We start from the raw sequence: 20056 nt of genomic DNA on the forward strand, positions 1-20056 counted from the left end.
AGGGGGGGGGGAGAATATATAAGAGAACATTTTACCAGAATCATACCGAACTGCTGACAGCATGAGTTACAATAACTATACTACTACTACTACTAATAATAATATAGGAAGCTTTACAATGGGAACGCTAACGTACTTCTTAACCTGTTGCATTGCAACTCCGGCTTTTTGTCCCTGCCTAATAATGGCTGCTAGTAAGCTCATCTAACTGACATTCAGATCTCGAATCGCACTTTAGCTTTTCTCCTTCCTTAGAAAAAATAGCCACTTCCTTCTCCTGAACGTTGAATGCTTCCCCCCCTCCCGTACCCCGAGACTCCCCTCCCCCATTTTATTCCTCTGTAAATCCTTTGGGAAGAAGAACAGATTTTACACTGTGATGCAAAAAAAAAGAAAAAAGAAAAAAAGGATATTGAATATATATCTTTTATCTATTTAAGCGTGCGTATGTGTGTATATATAGTTACCTTTCAGGCATTTGGATCCAAAGAGCTGTCCCTCCTGACAGCTAGTCTCAGATTTTGTATGACCTTTTATTCTGGTGCTTTATTTAGTTGTGAATTGAATTTTGAAACCCAGTGAATTTTCAGTCCGCAGCGGGACTGAGAAACTCCTCTTGATTCACCTCCAGATCAGCCGCAGTTTCAACCCTCGGGAGAGTTTTCACTCGAAGACTTGAGAGGCTGGCTTGTTAGGGATGCTGGCTTGTTAGGTGTGTGCTTGTTATGGGAGGACCTTGGGAGTGTGTAATAATTCAATTTAGGGCACCTGGGTTGAGAGTCCATCAACATAGGAACCGTGACGGCATCCATAAAACGTCCTGCGGGTTTTCCGACTCGCAGCCCTAACGAAAAGGAACCGGTGGTTATTGAAACGAAATTAGCTTCTTGTACCCCTCTCTACAAATCCTTTTAAAGACCTGGATCTCCTCTCTTGCTTTATGGCAGTGATGGAGAACTGGACTATTCCTCCTTCTCTGTGAGATTGGTGTCGGTCGCCATCGGTCAACCGAAGTCCTGAATTTTTCAGCAGTCGTATTTTCAGCGGTGTTGGCTTACGGTGGTGGCCATCACTCCCCCCCCCTTCAACCATGAATGCTGGCTTTGCTAACGTCGTTGCTCTCGCCTCGACACACTTCTCAAATCATCTGAAAGAATCACTTTGTGGGGATTTTGAGAAGGTGGGAGCTTGAAGGGAAAAAAAGAAAAAAGGCAGAGGGGAAAAAAAATCTTACGAAAGAATGTTATTTTAATCCGAGAACGCTTGGGCCGAACTGCATGTTACACACAAATGTGTCTCTTTATTTCCCATAAAGCTGAAAATTCACACGGTGTGGTAGAAATCTACTCGAAGTGGATTTTACACTAAGTAGCCACCTACCAAGGTATAGTTTCTAATAAAAATGGGGACACATTACCTATTTGCGTGTAACATGTAGTCCGACGGGCCTTTTGAGTCTATGCAGATAGGCATTTTCCCTAGAATTATTATTTTTTGTTTGTTTTTAACCCAGATGCCAAAAAGAGGGGAAAGTGGAATATCAAATTGCAGCTTAAAATCAGATGCAATTTATTTTTAAGGGATAAGGTACCAAACAGAGCAATATTACGAATTTTGAAACAAGGGACGTTTAAAAAAAAAAAAAAAAGGCTGTAGGGAATTTTAAATCCAGAACCAATCGCGTAGGTCTGAAGTAGCATTTCTTTGTCTTACGATTCCTGGGAATTGGCGGGCTCTTTTGACTTGGCCTTGTGAGAAAGTCCTTAAAACTGCGTCGTTCAAAATGGACAGATTTGGTGGATCCAGATACTGCTGGATGATCGGTTGAGGTCTAAAAAAAGATCAGTCTGGTTACTGAACTTTCCAGCGTTACCTTTAAATACATTTAAAAAAAAAAAAAAAGATACTTGAACATTTTACCAAGCATTTTCCCATTTAACCTGTGTTTTTTTGTTTTGTTTTTTGGGTAACGTATTCTATTTAAGAGTTTGTGTGTGCTTTGTGGGTAAGTTTTAATCTTCCCCTTCAACTTGAGCACTTTTGTTGATCGTTGTTTTTATTACTGTTGACCTTAACATTTATTTTATATACACTGCTCAAAAAAATAAAGGGAACACAAGCAGAAGACCTCCGAGATCTGAATGAATGAAATAGCCTTATTAAATACTTTGTTCGTTACATACAGTAGTTTTGTGTTCCCTTTAGTTGTTTGAGCAGTGTATAAACTACTGTATGTAACGAACAAAGTATTTATAAGGCTATTTCATTCATTCAGATCTCGGATGTCTTCTGCTTGTGTTCCCTTTATTTTTTTGAGCAATATATATATATACATATACTATATATTTTATAAATTGTAACAGCGATTTTTGTGAACATCGACTTACTAGATCTCTCCTTCCCTTTTTGTGAAGTGGGCGAACTGACTACAAGCTGGTTCTTGAGAAGATTGTTCATTGGCACTTAGAGGAACAGGCTGCCAACATTTACATTTGTGAAGTGTTTGTGTGTGTGTGTTTATTTTGTCCTTGGGAGTCAACATTCACGGCTCTTGTAAACGTAGCCACCCAATCTCCACCCGATTCAGAGCCAGTTCAAAAACTTTTTTGTGTTTTTTTTTTAAATTTAAGTCCATTTGGAGATTCCTAGACGTTATCATGTCTGGGAGAAAAATCATAATTCTCAGCGGAGATTTCAGAACTTTTTAGAACTGCTGGTTCAGCTAATTCCTTCTAGGCGAGTTCGTCCGTATTGAAAGCATCCTCTGAAGGCCAGGAGATCTAAATTCCTTTTTTTGGGTGGCGGTTGTGGGTGACTTCTAAAAAAAAAAAAAGCAGCCCCACACTTTCAAGATGATTTGTGGACAGCGTTCATTAGTTGTCCCACCAGTGTCGCGATGCGAGGCTGAGGAGCTTCATGAAACTGTTATCTTGTCTTTTGATCTTTCCTAAGGACTCCTCCAAATTATACGAACTTACTTGATAAGAATTTGCTGCATGGCCAATATCGTTCTTAAAATTCACTTTGAAAGTTTCACCTCCCACTGCCCGCGTTTTCCAAGGGAAAAAAACCAATAACCCGTATTGGCCGTGAACAATGGTTTGATCAGCGTGAAAACCAGGACAAGATTTCGACCTGGGACGGGAGGTTTGATTTTGATTTTCCGATAAGCTAAATCTTATTTTAATCCAGACTTGGGAAGATCGCTATAAACGAGAACTTTTAACTCGCGTTGGTAGGTCAAAAAAAGGGATTCTTTCCAAGTGAATGGTTCGATAAGCACCGTAGTTATTCTCCCGAGTGCAAAACCAACCAGTAGTGAAAGTTGTATTTTTTTATTTTTTTATTTTTTAAAAGGATTTCAGAGAAGCAAACACATAGTGTCAAAAACATGCATTTGGTGGCAGCTGGCGTGTGCCTCATTGCTGGAACAATTTGGGGGGGGGGGGAAATGCTTTATTTTTTTGCAGCTGACGTGGCTTCTTCCTGGTTCTCGCCTCAGCAATACTATACACAATTTGTGATTTCACTTTATTGTATCTCTTTGACAGTATCACAATAAAAACTTTCCGTTGTTTTGTTGAATGTGACTTTTTCTTCTCTCTCTCTCTCTCCCCCTCCCTTCTCCCTGCTTGATTTTCCACCCCAAATAGTAGCTACGTCATTTTTTGTTTGGGGGAGAAAGCAGATTGGAGACGGGAATCAAGGTTTTGCTCCCATAGAGGTAGTCCTTGACTTAAGACCGCAACCGAGCCAAGAATTTCTGACGCTAAGTGAGACAGTTCAGTGAGGGGTTTACGACCTTTCTTGCCACAGCTGTCAAGTTGTCGCTGCAGATATTAAATTAGTAACCGGGTTGTTGGGGAAACTCTGGCTTCCCATTGATTTAGCTCGTGAGGAGGTGTCATGCCGGCCACATGACCACAGAGACGTCTTCGGACAGCGCTGGCTCTTCGGCTTTGAAACGGAGATGAGCACCGCCCCCTAGAGTCAGGAACAACTAGCACATAGGTGCGAGGGGAACCTTTACCTTCAATCTTCATTTATTAAATTTATATGTCGAATGTGTCCGTCCCGACACCTCCCTCCCTCCCCCGGTCTCCTGACAATGACTCTGGGTGGCAAAAGTGATCGTTTGGGTTATTTGGAAAACGGCTGCTGTCCGTTGTCTCCCTCCCTCCCTCTGTGTGCAAGCAGCACAAAGGCCGATTGTCACAAACCCTTGCTGATCTGGCAGAAAGAGCCCCTTTCTTTCTTTCCATTGCAGCTCTAATCTGGAGGCGATGATACACGGGGCCAAGAATGGAGGAGAAACAACTGTGGGCGCAAATCCACACAATGGTTGGTGCTGTTCGCTTCTGCTCCCCAATGTAGGCAGCGAACTGTGTCTTCCCCCGATGACGTTCACTCTTCCTCTCTTAGATCTGAGTTGCCCTTCCATCCATAATCTCGGTGTCTTGAGCGTCTTTTGACTCCTCGCAGAATTTTCCTCTGTATTTTTGGAGAGTTTTGCACTAGCCCTGTTAAATTCAGTATCTTGGAAAACCTCCATTGGGTGCCCGGCAAAGTTTATTAAATTTATACACTGCTTCGCTATCAAGTGACTCCGGGCAGCTCACGACATCGCCAAAGCAAGTACCATCCCTTCCATCTCTGCGCTGAATGTCCTGAATTTCCTCTCTATTTTTGGGGACGCGGTGGCTCAGTGGCTAAGATGCTGAGCTTGCCGATCGAAAGGTCGGCAGTTCGGCGGTTTGAGTCCCTAGCACCGTGTAATGGAGTGAGCTCCCGTGACTTGTCCCAGCTTCTGCCAACCTAGCGGTTCGAAAGCATGTAAGAAAAAATGCCAGTAGAAAAATAGGGACCACCTTTGGTGGGAAGGAAACAGCGTTCTGTGTGCCTTTGGCTTTTAGTCATGACGTCTTCGGACAGCACTGGCTCTTCGGCTTTGAAACTGAGTTGAGCACCGCCCCCTGCTACATCTGAGCTTGAGCCAAATCCCTCTCAAGACGGCTGCTCGGAGCCACTGACCTTCCAGATGTGCCCGGAACTGATTCATCTTCCTCCGAGCTGACATCTGGAAAGGTATCTGGGGAAGCATCAGCACACAAAGTGGGGACCAATAAAATGTTTAATCCTTTGCTTAAATCAGAGACCCATGGTGGCGCAGTGGTGAGAAGGCAGTACTGCAGGCTACTTCTGCTGACTGCCGGCTGCCTGCAATTTGGCAGTTCAAATCTCACCAGGCTCAAGGTTGACTCAGCCTTTCCGTCCTTCCGAGGTGGGTAAAATGAGGAGACCCAGATTGTTGTTAGGGGCAATAGGCTGACTCTGTAAACCGCTTAAGAGAGGGCTGCAAGGCACTATGAAGTGGTATATAAGTCTAAGTGCTGTTGCTATTAAGTCTCACAATTGCCTGCGGATGGTAAGCTTTCTTAGCCAGTTGATAAGTACAGAGCTAAAGTGGGGATTGGCTAATTCAAAACCGTGTTTGCCAAAATGCAAAAAGAAAAAAAAAGAAAAAAGAAAAAAAAAGGGTTTGCAAAGAAAAGAGGGACCACAAAGACTGAAGTGCCCGTCAATCATTTTCCTTCTTGGTCTTAATTCAATTTAAGGGCTTCCTTCCCAAATGGTTTGACATCACTTCCAGTTCAGAGTTGATCATTGCCGCAGGAAAGGAGGTAAACATTCAAGGTCTGTCCATCCAGCATTGTTCAGGATTTCCTCTTCCCGAAAAAAAATGTGTCTGAAACGTTTGCCTATTGTCTTGAGAGAAAGCAGGAAAGGCATCAGCTCGACAATTGCAGAGAATAGATCCTAAAGCATATAACACCCTCAGTTGGAACAAAGAATCATAGGGTCGGATGGGACTTCGGAGGTCCTCTAGTCCAACCTCCTGCTGGTGCCTGGCAAAGTTTATTGATTAAATTTATATGCTAGTCACCGTCAAGCAAATCTGGGCAGATTATGACAATGCAACAGCAAGTAAGGTAAAGGTAAAGTTTCCCCTCGCACATACGTGTTAGTTGTTCCCAACTCTAGGGGGCGGTGCTCATCTCCGTTTCAAAGCTGAAGAGCCAGCGCTGTCCGAAGACAGTCTCCGTGGTCATGTGGCCGGCATGACTCAACACCAAAGGCGCACGGAACTCTGTTCCCTTCCCACCAAAGGGGGTCCCTATTTTTCTACTTGCATTTTTTTACGTGCTTTCGAACTGCTAGGTTGTCAGAAGCTGGGACAAGTCATGGGAGCTCACCCCGTTTACGCGACGCTAGGGATTCGAACCGCTGAACTGCTGACCTTTCGATCGACAAGCTCAGCGTCTTAGCCACTGAGCCACCGTGCCCCTCTGCAACAGCAAGGACATGGTGTTAAAACATAGATAATAGCAGAGATTAAATCAGTTAAAAATCAAAATACAACAGGGTGAAGCAGGGATTTTCTTCCTGGGTTACTAACTCCCTCTGGCATGGAGCACCTTGATTGGAGTCCCAAAATATTTCTCAGAAGTAGAAGCCAAAGCTGGCTGGGGGAATTCTGGGGGTTAAAGTCCACAAATCTTAAAGTTACCAAGGTTGGACACACAATTGTTCCAGAGCAAGATTAGATGTAAAGGCTGAATTTTTTTCTCCCCAATTCAGCTGAAAAGGCTTTTGTTACCCAAGATCAGATAACTAATTGTTGTTTTTTTTAGAAAAAAGCATAATACCTGGAACTGATAATAGAATTGCAAGAAAGACATCGTTTTGGTCTAGGAAAATAATGAGATCACAGATCAGGAAAAAAATATATTTATCTTCCCATTTTTATTTGGCTCTGCTTGGTTGTTCCGTGCCGAACAATGTCTTTTTCTGATCAGGAAATTATTTTAGAAATTCGTGCATTAAGTCTCTTCTATATAAAATTAGAACTTTCCAATAAAACATAAATAATGCAACCTGCGTAAACCTCCCTTAATAGGAATGACTCACTTGGCTCTAGACATTAAAAGCTTTCATTAAAGGCTCTTTATGGAAAATGGTTACAGCCACTAATGGTCCTTCTCCTGGGCTTTCAGAGTAGATCTCTGTCCCAAAACAATTTTTTCAGATTCTTTAGACATGCTGGCTTCTTCCACCAGACGTCCAATGGAACCCATAAGGGATTGGAAGAAGTCCATCCGAGGTATGATAGGTTTTTCTTGAGGGTAGTTCTAACTTAATACATGTTTGAGAGGTCCTTGGTTCTCCCTGAGCTTGGTTGTTTTCTAGCAGACGTTTCACGACCCAACTAGGTTACATCATCAGTGCTAGAAGGGAGTGGGGTTTGCGGAATGGAGGAGAAGTTGGGGAGGAGGAGGAGGAGATGGGGAGGAAGAGGAGAAGGAGGTGGAGGAGGACTGTGAGGTCCTTGGTGCTCTCTGAGCTTCGTTGTTTTCTAGTTATCTCAGGAACCGCCTAGGTAACATCATCAGTGCTAGAAGGGAGTGGGGTTTGCGGAGTGGAGAAGTAGGGGAGGAGGAGATGGGGTGGAAGAGGAGGAGAAAGAGGAGAAGGAGGTGGAGGAGGACTGGTGCTTCTGAATTTGTTTTCTTGCAGACGTTTCATGACCTCTCTAGGTAATGTCATCAGTGCTCTGACGCATTCATACAGTGCTGACAATCTTACTTTTTGGGGGGTTTAAACTGCCTTAAAGAGTTTCTGCAGGATGCCTTCTTCCTGTAGCTCAGCATTGCTCTCTGCTAATCACTCACCACCCATCGGTGACTTCACTTTTCCCGTTAGCCTAAAAATCAGTCTGCAGAAAACGGAGTTGTTTTCCTTCTTACAACATATTCGCACATTGAGATCATTCTGAACTTGGCAAGTTTCACCAGCCTCCTTTCAGCTTCATAATTTTTCTTCCACCTCTTGCCCTGCCTCCTTCTTTCTATTTTCATACGCAGGCAAAATTACAATCTTTTCTTCAAAAGTACTCTAGGCCCATTATAAATCTTTAGAATAGAATAGAATAGAATAGAATAGAATAGAATAGAATAGAATAGAATAGAATAGAATAGAATAGAATAGAATAGAATAGAATAGAATAGAATGGAAGAATAAGAAGAGAAGAGAAGAGAAGAATGGAATGGAAGAATAAGGAGAAGAGAAGAGAATAATAGAATGGAAGAAAGAGAAGAGAAGAGAATAATGGAATGGAAGAATCAGAATAGAGTAGAGTAGAGTAGAGTAGAAGAGAAGAGAAAAGAGAAGAATGGAATGGAAGAATAAGAAGAGAAGAATGGAATGGAAGAATAAGGAGAAGAGAAGAGAATAATAGAATGGAAGAAAGAAGAGAAGAGAAGAGAAGAGAATAATGGAATGGAAGAATCAGAATAGAGTAGAGTAGAGTAGAATAGAGTAGAAGAGAAGAGAAAAGAGAAGAATGGAATGGAAGAATAAGGAGAAGAGAAGAGAATAATGGAATGGAAGAATCAGAATAGAGTAGAGTAGAGTAGAGTAGAGTAGAAGAGAAGAGAAAAGAGAAGAATGGAACGGAAGAATAAGGAGAAGAAGAATAATAGAATGGAAGAAAGAGAAGAGAAGAGAAGAGAAGAGAAGAGAAGAGAAGAGAAGAGAAGAGAATAATGGAATGGAAGAATCAGAATAGAGTAGAGTAGGATAGAACAGAACAGAACAGAACAGAACAGAACAGAATAGAATAGAAGCTGGAAGGGACCTTGGAGGTCTTCCAGTCCAACAGGGGAACCTATACCATTTCAGACAAATGAGTGTCAAGTCTCTTCTTAAAAATATGGGTGACTTCGTTTTTTTGGCAATAAAATGTTTGGGGTAGAGGAAAATCCTGAGTCAGCAGTCTTCTGGTGGGAGGGAAACCCCAAATTCACAATCGGGAAACAAACGAAAACGTAAAACTTTAATGGAAAACTCTTCACGTAATCCATCCCGGTTACAAATTTCATGACCCCGGAACTTGTTACAAAAGAACGCTGCAACGGGTTAATTTTTCAAAGCTCACTCTTTGAAAATCTGCACGGGGTATAGATGCCCCCGTTTTCTCCGCAAATCCCTGAACAGTCCAAAAAATAAAACTTTAAAAAAAAGTCAGTGACTGATTGGGACTGCAGTGGCTATAATCTCTACATCCAGGTAGCACAAGACTTGAGGAGACCGATTGCACCCGAAGCTGACTCCTATTTTAGCTCTTGCAGGACAAGTGGCAAATTCTCATTTTTAGCATGAATGGAGTTAATTGTCATCTTCCTCCTCCTGCAGAACATTTGTCAATGAGATCATCGCCAAAGGAGAAAGTGGTGGGCGATTCAGAATATATATATATATATATATATATATAAAAAAAAAAGAAAAACCCAACTCCCTTGTGTGTTTTTAGCTTGGAAGCTACTGCATCAGGGGTGAGCTGCTGGGGGTTCGCAGGGGTTCGGTAGAACCTCTAGCTAAGATTCTGTGCAGCTAGGAGAACCCCCAAATCCCACTCCTGGCTGGCTCCGCCCACCTCACCCCGCCCCTCCCAGGAGTCCCCACACAGCCCGTTTTGGATGCAGCTAAGTGCAGGGTGCATGGGGAGGCTTGGGGAGGGCGAAAAACGGGCCTACCAGAAGTTCGGGAAGGCTGGAAACGGGCCCGTTTCCAGCTTCCAGAGGGCCTCCGGAGCCTGGGGAAGCCATTTTCACCTTCCCGGAGGCTCGAGAAAAGCCTCTGGAACCTGGGGAGGGCAAAAACACCAGTGGTGCAGGAGGCCGACTAGGCCACGCCCACACCCACCCAGCAACTGGGCAGAGAACCCCTTGCTAAATTTTTTGAAGCCCACCCCTGTACTGCATTACCTAGAAGCGGATGCAAGAGGACATCAGGAAGTTCACGCTGAGCCCAAACTCAAACGTTTGCTGACATTTGTATGTTTCCCAGAATGCTCAAGCTGGATGGCCTGTGCTGACAATTTCAGGAATGGACCAAACCAGGCTGGACCTCTGTTTTCTGTTTTGAGGTGGACCAAACTAAAAGCACACGTAGCTCCATTTTGGTGGAGATGGAGAACTAAGCATTGCCATCAAAGGTTACTTGAAGGGCAGTGATGAAGAAAAGGGGCTAAAATACATCTGTTTGGGGAAGATCCTTCAACCCTTCTTCATCATCATTATCTTTTAACAACCCCATAATCCCTTGCGGGGTGGAGTCTGGGCAACTGAATGGAGCTAGCAGAGTGTTTTCATGGCCGGATGCTCTTCCTGTTGCCAACGCGGAGTTTTGTTCAGCAGATATATTTTCATTGTGTTCAGAGAGAGAAATATCTGCTTCTACCTAGGATCGAACTCACAGCCTCCTGATTGTGAGGCGAGAGCTCCACCGCTAGGCCAAAGATCCTTCAACCCTTCCTTGTTGCTATTTTGCCTTTCTTCAAACAGACAGTTTCCCAGTTACTGTTCTCTGCTCAACTTTTATCACTGTTAGCAGGAAATCGATCGATTACACCCTTTGGCTTTGGATTAGTTGCATCCTAGGGTCCAGAAATCCCTCTGTCTTCCAAAAGAAGGGGGTTGAAATCCCCCAAAGAGGTTAAGTAAGATCAAGTGTCTAGCTGGGTTACGCCGATAAGCCAGAGGCCTAAAGCCACGGGGAGTTTTCCTAGAGGCCTTCTCAATGGGCCAGAATATTTTAGGCTACACATCGAAGAGAAGATGGACCAACAGCTCTTCAGTACCCTGTTTCCCCCGAAAATAAGACCCAACCAGAAAATAAGTCCTAGCATGATTTTTCAGGATGCTCGTAATATAAGCCCTATCCCCAAAAATAAGCCCCAGTTAAGATAGTCAGCAGACGGAGGCGTTTAGTATTGAATTTCTCCCGAAAATAAGACCCAACTGGAAAATAAGTCCTAGCATGATTTTTCAGGATGCTCGTAATATAAGCCCTATCCCCAAAAATAAGCCCCAGTTAAGATCGTCAGCAGACGGAGGCGTTTAGTACTGAATTTCCCCCCAAAATAAAACCTAACCAGAAAATAAGCCCTAATGTGTCTTTTGGAAGAAAAATTAATATAAGACCCGGTCTTATTTTGGGGGAAACACAGTAGCTAAGGGAAACTGGAGTAGAGCTGCGGTATTAGGTAGATATGGGGGTTTATTCTGAAGCAGAATCTTCACTAAGCAACGATTGAGGATCTGGGTCCATCACCACCTCTAAACCAAGATGTTGGCTTGGAACGTCTTAGGTGGGAAGTCACCAGATTGCAGAGATCAAAGTTTGTTTGTTTTTCCCAAGAGTCTCTGGGCAGCTGTTTCAAAACGGTAGCTTGGGAGGCCCACCTTGGGAAGGACCGTGGGTTTTTCCATCCAAACTCGTCCATCAAAATGCTCATTAACCCCTTTGGCTGGCTGTGAAATCCAACACCCTCCTTCTGATTGCGGTCAGGAAGAATGTATGGAATGCAGCTTCAGTTAGGGAAATCAATCAGCTCTATCACTTCTCCCTCCCTCCTGCTCATGGCAACTTGAAAGCTTTGCAAGTTGACAGCTCAACTGTGAAATGGAAGTTTCCCCCTTTCTTCTAATTTGATCACACGCCATCAAAATCTGCAGGGCTTTCTGAGTTGGCTTACAAGGCACTCCGGGAAAAGCCCCGTCTTTCGTCAAAACCCTTCACAACCGACAAAGGACTGCCAGGGAAAGATTGTTAAGGGAAATATTATGGTCCAGAGTCGCATATTTTTTTGTGACAGCAGCGGAGGCACAAACCTGGGCTTCTCCATCCCAGGCTGGATGGTTTGGAGCTGGTCCTCCTCCGTTGGCTACCACGAGCTGAAGTCTCCGAAGCCTCTGGTTTTCTTCTCCTTCTTGGCAGCCCCGCTGGTGGACGGCCCGTCTTCCGCTGCTCGTTTCCTGCATCACAAAATGCCCAAGTCAACCCCTTTCTTACAAACAGACCCTCTCTTAAGGTCGCACTGCAAACACCCTGGCTTAAGGTCGCACTACAAACAGACCCTGGTTTAAGGTCGCACTACAAACAGACCCTGTCTTAAAGTCATACTACAAACAGATCCTGGTTTAGAGTTCTCAAAAAAAAATGGAAGAGAGGAGCAGAAAAATACAAGGGGGAGAGAAGGATGAAATTACGTAGCACAAATCAACTAGATTTCCCCTACTTTAGAGGTTAAAAAAATAACATAAAAATCTTTCAGCCTCTTCTTTCGGACAAAGCAGTTTTGGAAATTTAAAAAAAAGTGAAGTGTGAAAAGTTCTAATGTTGTTTTAAATGGGAGGTCGAGAGAAACAGGAACCAATCACCTTACGTTATCTGGTCATCCACTCATCTAACTGGCTCTAAGGTCCTTTCCTTTGGGGCAAACTGATTTTTCTATTTCTATTTCTATTTCTATTATTTCTATTTCTATTTCTATTTCTATTTCTATTTCTATTTCTATTATTTCTATTTCTATTTCTATTTCTATTTCTATTTCTATTTCGGTTCGGTCAGGACTTCCGGTTGTCACCGGAGCGTGACAGCTGAAATCTGCAGAGATCCGAGGAAATCCACGAAAATCAGCTGTTTTCTACCAGCCTGGAGGCTCCTTGGGGCCAACTCTCGCCTTGAAGGGGTGACCAAGCTGGGAGGGCGCCCGCAGATCGCAGGTGGACGGTGGTCCATCTAGCTAGATCCGGGGAAACTTTCTGAACAGGCAAAGAAAAAGCCAAACCGAAGCTCTGACAGCCGGAAAAACAAGCGGTGATCAAGTGCAAAAGTGACAGTGCACTTGTTTGTGGTAAGAACTATACAATTTCTATCCGTATTCTATTCTTCATTATTTTCTATTCATTATCCTATCCTATCCTATCCTACCCCATCCCATCCTATCTATCATCTATCTCTATCGCTCCCTCTCTCTCTCCACCCACCCACACTACCTATCTATCTCTCCATCCATCCATCCATCCATCCATCCATCCATCCATCCATCCATCCATCCATCCATCCATCCTCCTGTCCTGTCCTGTCCTGTCCTGTCCTGTCCTATTTCTATTTTTCACCACCTGAAACCACAAAAATGTTTGCACAAATTCAATAAGATCAACTGGCAAAGGTTATTTTTTCCACACATGCTTTTATCTCCCCATAGAAAAAAACCCAGAAATTCAAAAAAGTAAAAAGCAGCCAGAACTTACGCTGCTGCTATGTTTATGTATTTCCCAACTCCGGTGCGGTAAGTTTTTGGTGTGGGAGGTTCTTTCTTCAGGACTTCTTTGCTTTCTCTCTTCGTTGCCTCCTCTTCCTGCAGGGCCTTCTCTCTTTCTTGGGCGACCTTGGAGAAAGTGAACGGAGACAGATCACTCTTCCAACAACAACAACAAAAGAAAACCTTGAAAAAGAGGTTTCAAGCAGGCCACACAGCACCAGTTGGCTGAAAACGGGAAATGGGCAGCAGCTGTACACAAAGTTTGTATAGTTTTTAGAACCGTAAGGTGCTCAGTCACTAGGGAAGGGAAGGGAAGGAAGGAAGGGGAAGGGGAAAGAAAGGAGGAATGGAAGGAAGGGGAAGGGAAAGGAAGGAGGAATGGAAGGAAGGGGAAGGGAAAGGAAGGAAGGAAGGGAAGGGAGGAAAGAAGGAAGGAGAAGAGAGAGAAAGGGAAGGAAGGAGGAAGGAAGGGGAAGAGAGGGAAGGGGAAGGGAAGAAGGAAGGGAAAGGAAGGAAGGAGAAAAAAGGAGAGGGGAAGGAAGGAGGAAGGGAAAGAAGAAAGAAATGAGGGAGGAAGAGGAAAAAAGGAAAGAAAGAAAAAAGAGGGGGGAGTAAGGAGAAAGGAAAAATGTGGAGAAGGAAGGAAGGAAGGAAGAAAAAAGAGGAAAGACAGATCTTTCTTGCTCTCCGTTGCTTCATTTTTGAGAAAGGAAGCCAAAGTAGGAGAATGCAATAACTGCACAAAGACACAATTCCTAGCGAATGAGGTTGCTGTTCTGGTCGTAAGGCGAGGACTCCCTGCCTTCTGTGCGGCCACTCGGGCTGCAAGGTTTTGAGAGAACGACAGACAGCAACTTCTGACGACCGACTGACCCATATCTGGTCGTGCAATAATTCCAGCATTTCTGCCTTTCCCCGCCAGCCAAATAAAAACTTCATATACGAGAGAATTTGGGAGGGTGAAGGGGGCATACAAGTCACCTGCAGTCAATTGTCTTCCTGAACTCTTTTGAACGCTTACCTGGGCGTCTGCCTCTTCGTACGGGTCAACAAAAACTGTTGTGGATTTGATTTTTATTTCCTCCTAAAAAAAGAGAGAGAGAGAGAGAGAGAACAGGGGGGGGGGGGAGAAATTACACAGGCTTTTTCGCTGCTGCTTTGGTGCAAAGTTGAAATCGTTTAAACATAGCCGAATGTCCGGGGTCCAAGTAACACCCCCAACGAAAGAAAACTCCAAGGTTTAAAGTTCCATTTTATTAGAGATGTCGTATTGGCACGTCTGGGAAAACCCGAATCTGAAAGCTTCCAGGTTTTCCCCACCCAAAAGAAAGTCCAAGTCCCTTCCCAACATCCACATGGTCCAATCCAAGCACCGTCTCAATTGGGGATGCCTCCCAGTTCCAGCCCTCCAAGTGCAGAGCAGTTATGTCCTTGATTCTTTGAGAAAGGAATGTTATTATGACTACATATCACCCATGCTCAGTGGTGGGTTTCAAATTTTTTTACTACCGGTTCTGTGGGTGTGGCTTGGTGGGCGTGGCAGGGGAGGATACTGCAAAACCCCCATTTCCTCCCAATCAGCTGGGTCTTGGGAGGCAGAGAATAGAAGGGGGCGGTGCCAGTCAGAATTTTTACTACCGGTTCTCCAAACTACTCAAAATTTCCACTACCGGTTCTCCAGAACTGGTCAGAACCTGTTGAAACCCACCTCTGCCAATGCTTAATACAATCCCCCCTCCCAGTTTCCCACAGTAGTAAATGTGGCAGGCCTGAATATCCAAGGCAAAAGATGGCTGCCAGACCTGACACCCGAGGCTGTTTTATTCTCTTTCCGTTTGATCTTTCGCCCCAAGAGACTGACCTTGGGACGGTCTGTTTTGGGATCGCTCTCCACGTTTTCCATCGCAGTGAGGGTCTCAAAGCCTCCGACGACTCTGGGGAAAGGAAGAGGAAAAACCCACACGGAGTAAGGACATAGTACGAAAAAGCCCAACCTACTTCAAAATTGGAGTGGGGGATGAGGAGGAGGAAGCTGGTGCGGCCAACGGAAGGAAGGGACAGAAGGCAGCTCGGTGTTGGCCTTCATAAGTCAAAGTGAAATCATAAGCACCGAATGGAAGGCAGCTAGGGGTGTTTAACGTGATTTCCTTTAGAATGGAATAAGAGTAAGAGTAATAATAGAGTAGAGTAGAGTAGAGTAGAGTAGAGTAGAGTAGAGTAGAGTAGAGTAGAGTAGAAAATATGGAATGGAATGGAATAGAATAGAAAGTATGGACTAGAATAGAAAATATGGACTAGAATAGAAAATATGGAATGGAATGGAATGGAATGGAATGGAACGGAAAATATGGAATGGAATGGAAAATATGGAGTGGAATGGAATAGAATAGAATAGAAAATATGGAATAGAATAGAAAATACGGGACAGGACAGGACAGGACAGGACAGGACAGGACAGGACAGGACAGGACAGGACAGGACAGGATAGGATAGGATAGGATAGGATAGGATAGAATAGAATCCCCAATCAAACAATCATAGCATTCTTAGCTTGGGCTGCGCTGGTAAGCAAGCTTATGAATTTGAGCTCTTTTATAGCTGAGAGTAAAAGGGGACCCGGTGGCTCAGTGGCTAAGACGCTGAGCTTGTCGATGGAAAGGTTGGCAGTTCAGCGGTTCGAATCTCTAGTGCCGCGTAACGGGGTGAGCTCCCGTGACTTGTCCCAGCTTCTGCCAACCTGGCAGTTTGAAAGCAGGTAAAAAATGCAAGTAGAAAAACAGGGACCACCTTTGGTGGGAAGGGAACAGCTTTCCATGCGCCTTTGGCATTGAGTCATGCCGGCCACATGACCACGGAGACGTCTTCGGACAGCGCTGGCTCTTCGGCTTTGAAATGGAGATGAGCACCGCCCCCTGGAGTCAGGAACGACTTTAGCACATATGTGCGAGGGGAACCTTTACCTTTACCTATAGCTGAGGGTGCTTGCAAATCCATGGTTTTTTTCCTCCAGATTTTTTGGGGTTTTTTTTAATAAAAAAAAAAATTCTAACTGCCACACAGACATCTGTTAAGGGTAATTAACGAAATGCTGGCTGTGATATAGAGAAATGTTTTCGCTTACCTTCCAAATATGGTGTGCTTCTTATCCAGGTACGCACAGGAGCGGAAAGTAATGAAACTTGGAAAAGAAAAGAAAAGACTGCCATGAAACAAACACGTCAAGAGTTTCCCCAAAAAACGAGTCAATCACTGTAACGCAAACAGCTGGGACTCGGCTCAGCCAAATTGTCACCAGCTCGAGGTACGTACAGGCAGGCCTTGACTTACAACAGTTCACTTAATGACCATTTGAAGTTACAAAGGCACTAAAAAAAGGAGGATTTTTTTCCCACACTTACGACCGTTGGCAGCATCCCCAAACGTGATGCGAATGTTCGGATGCATGATAATCGGCTCGCGTTTATGACGGGGTCACACGATCCCCTTTTGCGACCGTCCGACAAGCAAAGACCACGGGAAAACTAGATTCACTTAACAACCGTCTTACTAGTGTTAATAACGGCAGCGGTTTACTTTAAACCAACGTGGCCAAGAAAAGTCGTAAAAAACGGGCAAAGCTCACTTAAGCAATGTCTCACTCGGCCACATACATTTCGGGCTCCACTCTGGCCGTAAGCCGAGGACTACCCGTTCCTATCTCAGCAGAATGAATGGCGGAGAAGGAAGCTTTAACCTTTCCAGATGAAATGGGAAGAAGAAGAAGAAAAAAAAAAGAATTCTAAAAAGAGGATTGGCCATTTGTTATCGCAGAGCTGGCTGCGTAATCGGTGGTTTCTCGGATCCAATTACACGATGCCACGACTCGGCTGATTGAGATTTAATTTACAGCATTCCTGGGAGTCCGTATTTTACAGACTTGAGGACATGCAGGAGCTAAAAGCCAAAGGCCTCTCCGAGGGAACTGTAGGCAGTCCTCGACTTACAACCGGTCGCTTAATGACGGTTCAAAGTTACGATGGGCCTGCGTGGATCTACAATGAATCGGCGGAACGACTTGCCTCCAGAAGTTGTGAATGCTCCAACGCTGGAAGTTTTCAAGAAGAGATTGGGCAACCATTTGTCTGCAATGGTATAGGGCCGTGATGGCGAACCTATGGCCATATTGGTGGGCACGCAAGCTCAGCTTTCGGGCCTTCTGGGCCCACTGGAAGTCAGGCTGGGGAAGGCTGTTTTTGCCCTCCCCAGGCGCCTAGAAAGGCTCTGGAGCCTAGAGAGGGCGAAAAACGGGCCTACTGGGCCCACCATGCCATCGCGTGCCAAAAGCGGGGGAATCACGGAGAGGGTCCTGGATGAGAAGCGAAATGTCTTCAAAGAAAAACCAGAAAGACCCAGTTGCCTCTTGAAAAAGCACCTTTGGGACACTCGCTCGTGTCCTCCTGATGGGAGCAAGGACAAAAGAGCCGAGGTGGCGCAGTGGTTAGAGTGCAGTACTGCAGCTACTTCAGCTGACTGCTAGTTCAGCAGATCAGCGAATCAAATCTCACCAGGCTCAAGGTTGACTCAGCCTTCCATCCTTCCGAGGTGGGTAAAATGAGGACCCAGATTGTTGGGGGGCAATATGCTATTTAGTATACTGTCGATTGTTGTAAGCCGCCCAGAGTCCTCAGAGAATGGGCGGCATAGAAATATGACTAATAAAATAATAAATAAATAAATTAGAAGAGCCAAGTCTCCACTTACAATTGAGATTTGTTGCTGTTGGGCCCTGTGTTGGCCATGCTGAGGACACCTCGCCCTGTGTGGGACAAGTTGGGCCTCAGTTCGTCTTTGAACGGCTTTCCCCAGTACGATTCTCCTCCTGAAATAAAAACGTAGAACATGCCTGAAAGCCGGCCCTCCTTCCGCTTGATAGAATGAGGACAGAGTTAAGAAGGTTAAGAGGGACTGGCGAGCATTTCCTGCAGGAAATAAATAAAAGGCAAGAGGCTGCCTCAAGGTAGCTCTTGGGTTCCACCATAGCTCCTCAGAAGAACCTTCTCTGGATGGTGGAGGAGACACTCATATACAGTAGTGGCTAAAATTGTGGAAACCTTTTGGGAAAAGTGTATTTTCTAAAACTAGCTAATAACACCACTTTTTTTGGGAGTAGTACCATAAAATTATCTATCAATGGAAAGATAATTTAATCAAGAACGTAATGCAATCACTTTCATGAAGGATTTGCTATTAGAATAGCAGTTACGGTATAAAGAAGAAAAGTGGAACACGTAGAAAAAACGAGATATACAAAAATTGATCCCCCTAGAAAAAAAATGAGATATATAAAAATGATCACCATGTCAGTTAATCCTTAGCTGAGTAACCTTTAGCATGAATTATGGCCTTACGACGTCTTCCCATGGAGTGGAACCAAGTCTTTTAGTTCTGCAGCTGTTCTAATGCGAAACCAAGATTGAAGGAGGGCTTCGATTAATTGGGTTTTATTGCTGGGTCCCTTCTGACTAACAAGTTTCTTTAATCGGCTCCATAGATTTTCAATTGGGTGAAGGTCTGGGTTATTCCCAGGCCATTCCAGCAGTGAAATAGGATTATCTTGAAACATACATACATACATACATACATACATACATACATACATACATACATACTAAATAATAAATAAATAAATAAGTAAGTAAATAAATAAATAAGTAAGTAAGTAAATAAGTAAATAAATAAGTAAGTAAGTAAATAAATAAACAAATAAGTAAGTAAATAAGTAAATAAATAAATAAGTAAGTAAGTAAGTAAATAAATAAATAAATAAATAAAGTGGTGTTATTAGCCATCAAACCTCAAAAATACACTTTTCCCAAAAGGTTTCCACAATTTTGGCCACTACTCTAGAGAGCACCAAAGACCCTATAGTCCTTCCTTCCTTCCTTCCTTCCTTCCTTCCTTCCTTCCTTCCTTCCTTCCTTCCTTCCTTCCTTCCTCTTCCCAAACCCCACTCCCTTCTAGCACTGATGCTATTACCTAGCTGGGTAATAAAACACCTACAAGAAAACAACCCAGCTCAGAGAGCACCAAGGACGCCACAAATCCATCTCTAGCGCATCTTAAAATTTCCAGCTGTACAATTTCCAGCAAAGACAAAGGAGCAGCTTTGTTGTTACTACTGCTAGATGGCGAAGGGCCAGAAATCTCTGCCAATTCAATTAAAAAAAAAAAAAACAGAGCAAAAAGCCAGTCCCCTTTTATCAGCGGGCCCAAATTTACTTCCTGCCTTTGGAAGCAGCTAAGATTTGAACGGAAGTTAAGTGCCCCCCGATGTTCACTCTGGGCTAGGAGAAACCATCCCATTTTCTCCTGCAGAGAAGTGAAGAAAGAATCCGCTCCAAAGAATCCGCTCTGGATCCCTCTACGTCTGCCTCCCCTTCTGGCTTTTGTTCCTGGGCAGACCTAACATGGGATCTCCATTTCAATCTGCCCCAGGTGCACGGCTGCTCTTTCCACATTCCTCGAGGAATGAATGGAGAGATGGACGGCTGTCCTATTCCTCCTGAATTGGTCCTTCGTTAGGAGCAGAAAGGAATAGAATAGAAGGTAGAATAGAATAATGTAGAGTAGAGTAGAGTATGAATAGAACAGAAGATAATAGAACAGAACAGAACAGAACAGAACAGAACAGAACAGAACAGAACAGAACAGAACAGATGGAGTGGAGTGGAATGGAATAGAAGAGAAGAGAAGAGAAAATGAATGGAATAGAACAGAAAGAGAAGAGAAGAGAAAATGAATAGAATAGAACAGAATAGAATAGAATAGAATAGAATAGAATAGAACAGAAAATCAATAGAAGAGAAGAGAAAATGAATGGAATGAAATGGAATAGAACAGAAAGAGAAG

The 20056-nt window shown here is 43.9% G+C and overlaps 1 protein-coding gene across 4 annotated transcripts in view; it reads right to left on the minus strand.

The window, feature by feature from the left end:
- The window catches only part of PPIL2 (peptidylprolyl isomerase like 2), a 62108-nt gene that overhangs the window by 8063 nt on the left and 33989 nt on the right, over positions 1 to 20056 (minus strand). Inside the window, exons 15-21 of one of the 4 annotated variants that reach the window (XR_004594415.3) lie at positions 17909 to 18026; positions 16290 to 16346; positions 15030 to 15102; positions 14190 to 14252; positions 13158 to 13294; positions 11733 to 11876; positions 1546 to 1831 (exon numbers count right to left, since the gene is read on the minus strand). Coding sequence is in view for 1 of the 4 variants with exons in the window: in XM_034435788.3 (XP_034291679.2) it covers positions 11786 to 11876; positions 13158 to 13294; positions 14190 to 14252; positions 15030 to 15102; positions 16290 to 16346; positions 17909 to 18026 (539 nt within the window). In the remaining 3 variants the exon portion in view is untranslated. Of the gene's footprint in view, positions 1 to 1545; positions 1832 to 8879; positions 9247 to 11100; positions 11877 to 13157; positions 13295 to 14189; positions 14253 to 15029; positions 15103 to 16289; positions 16347 to 17908; positions 18027 to 20056 lie in introns of those variants that run through there. The other 3 variants (XR_004594416.3, XR_015730267.1, XM_034435788.3) reach the window with 3 other exon arrangements.

Source organism: Pantherophis guttatus, chromosome 17 (assembly GCF_059756535.1).
Source record: "Pantherophis guttatus breed Tessera chromosome 17, ASM5975653v1, whole genome shotgun sequence".
Lineage (NCBI taxonomy): Eukaryota > Metazoa > Chordata > Lepidosauria > Squamata > Colubridae > Pantherophis > Pantherophis guttatus.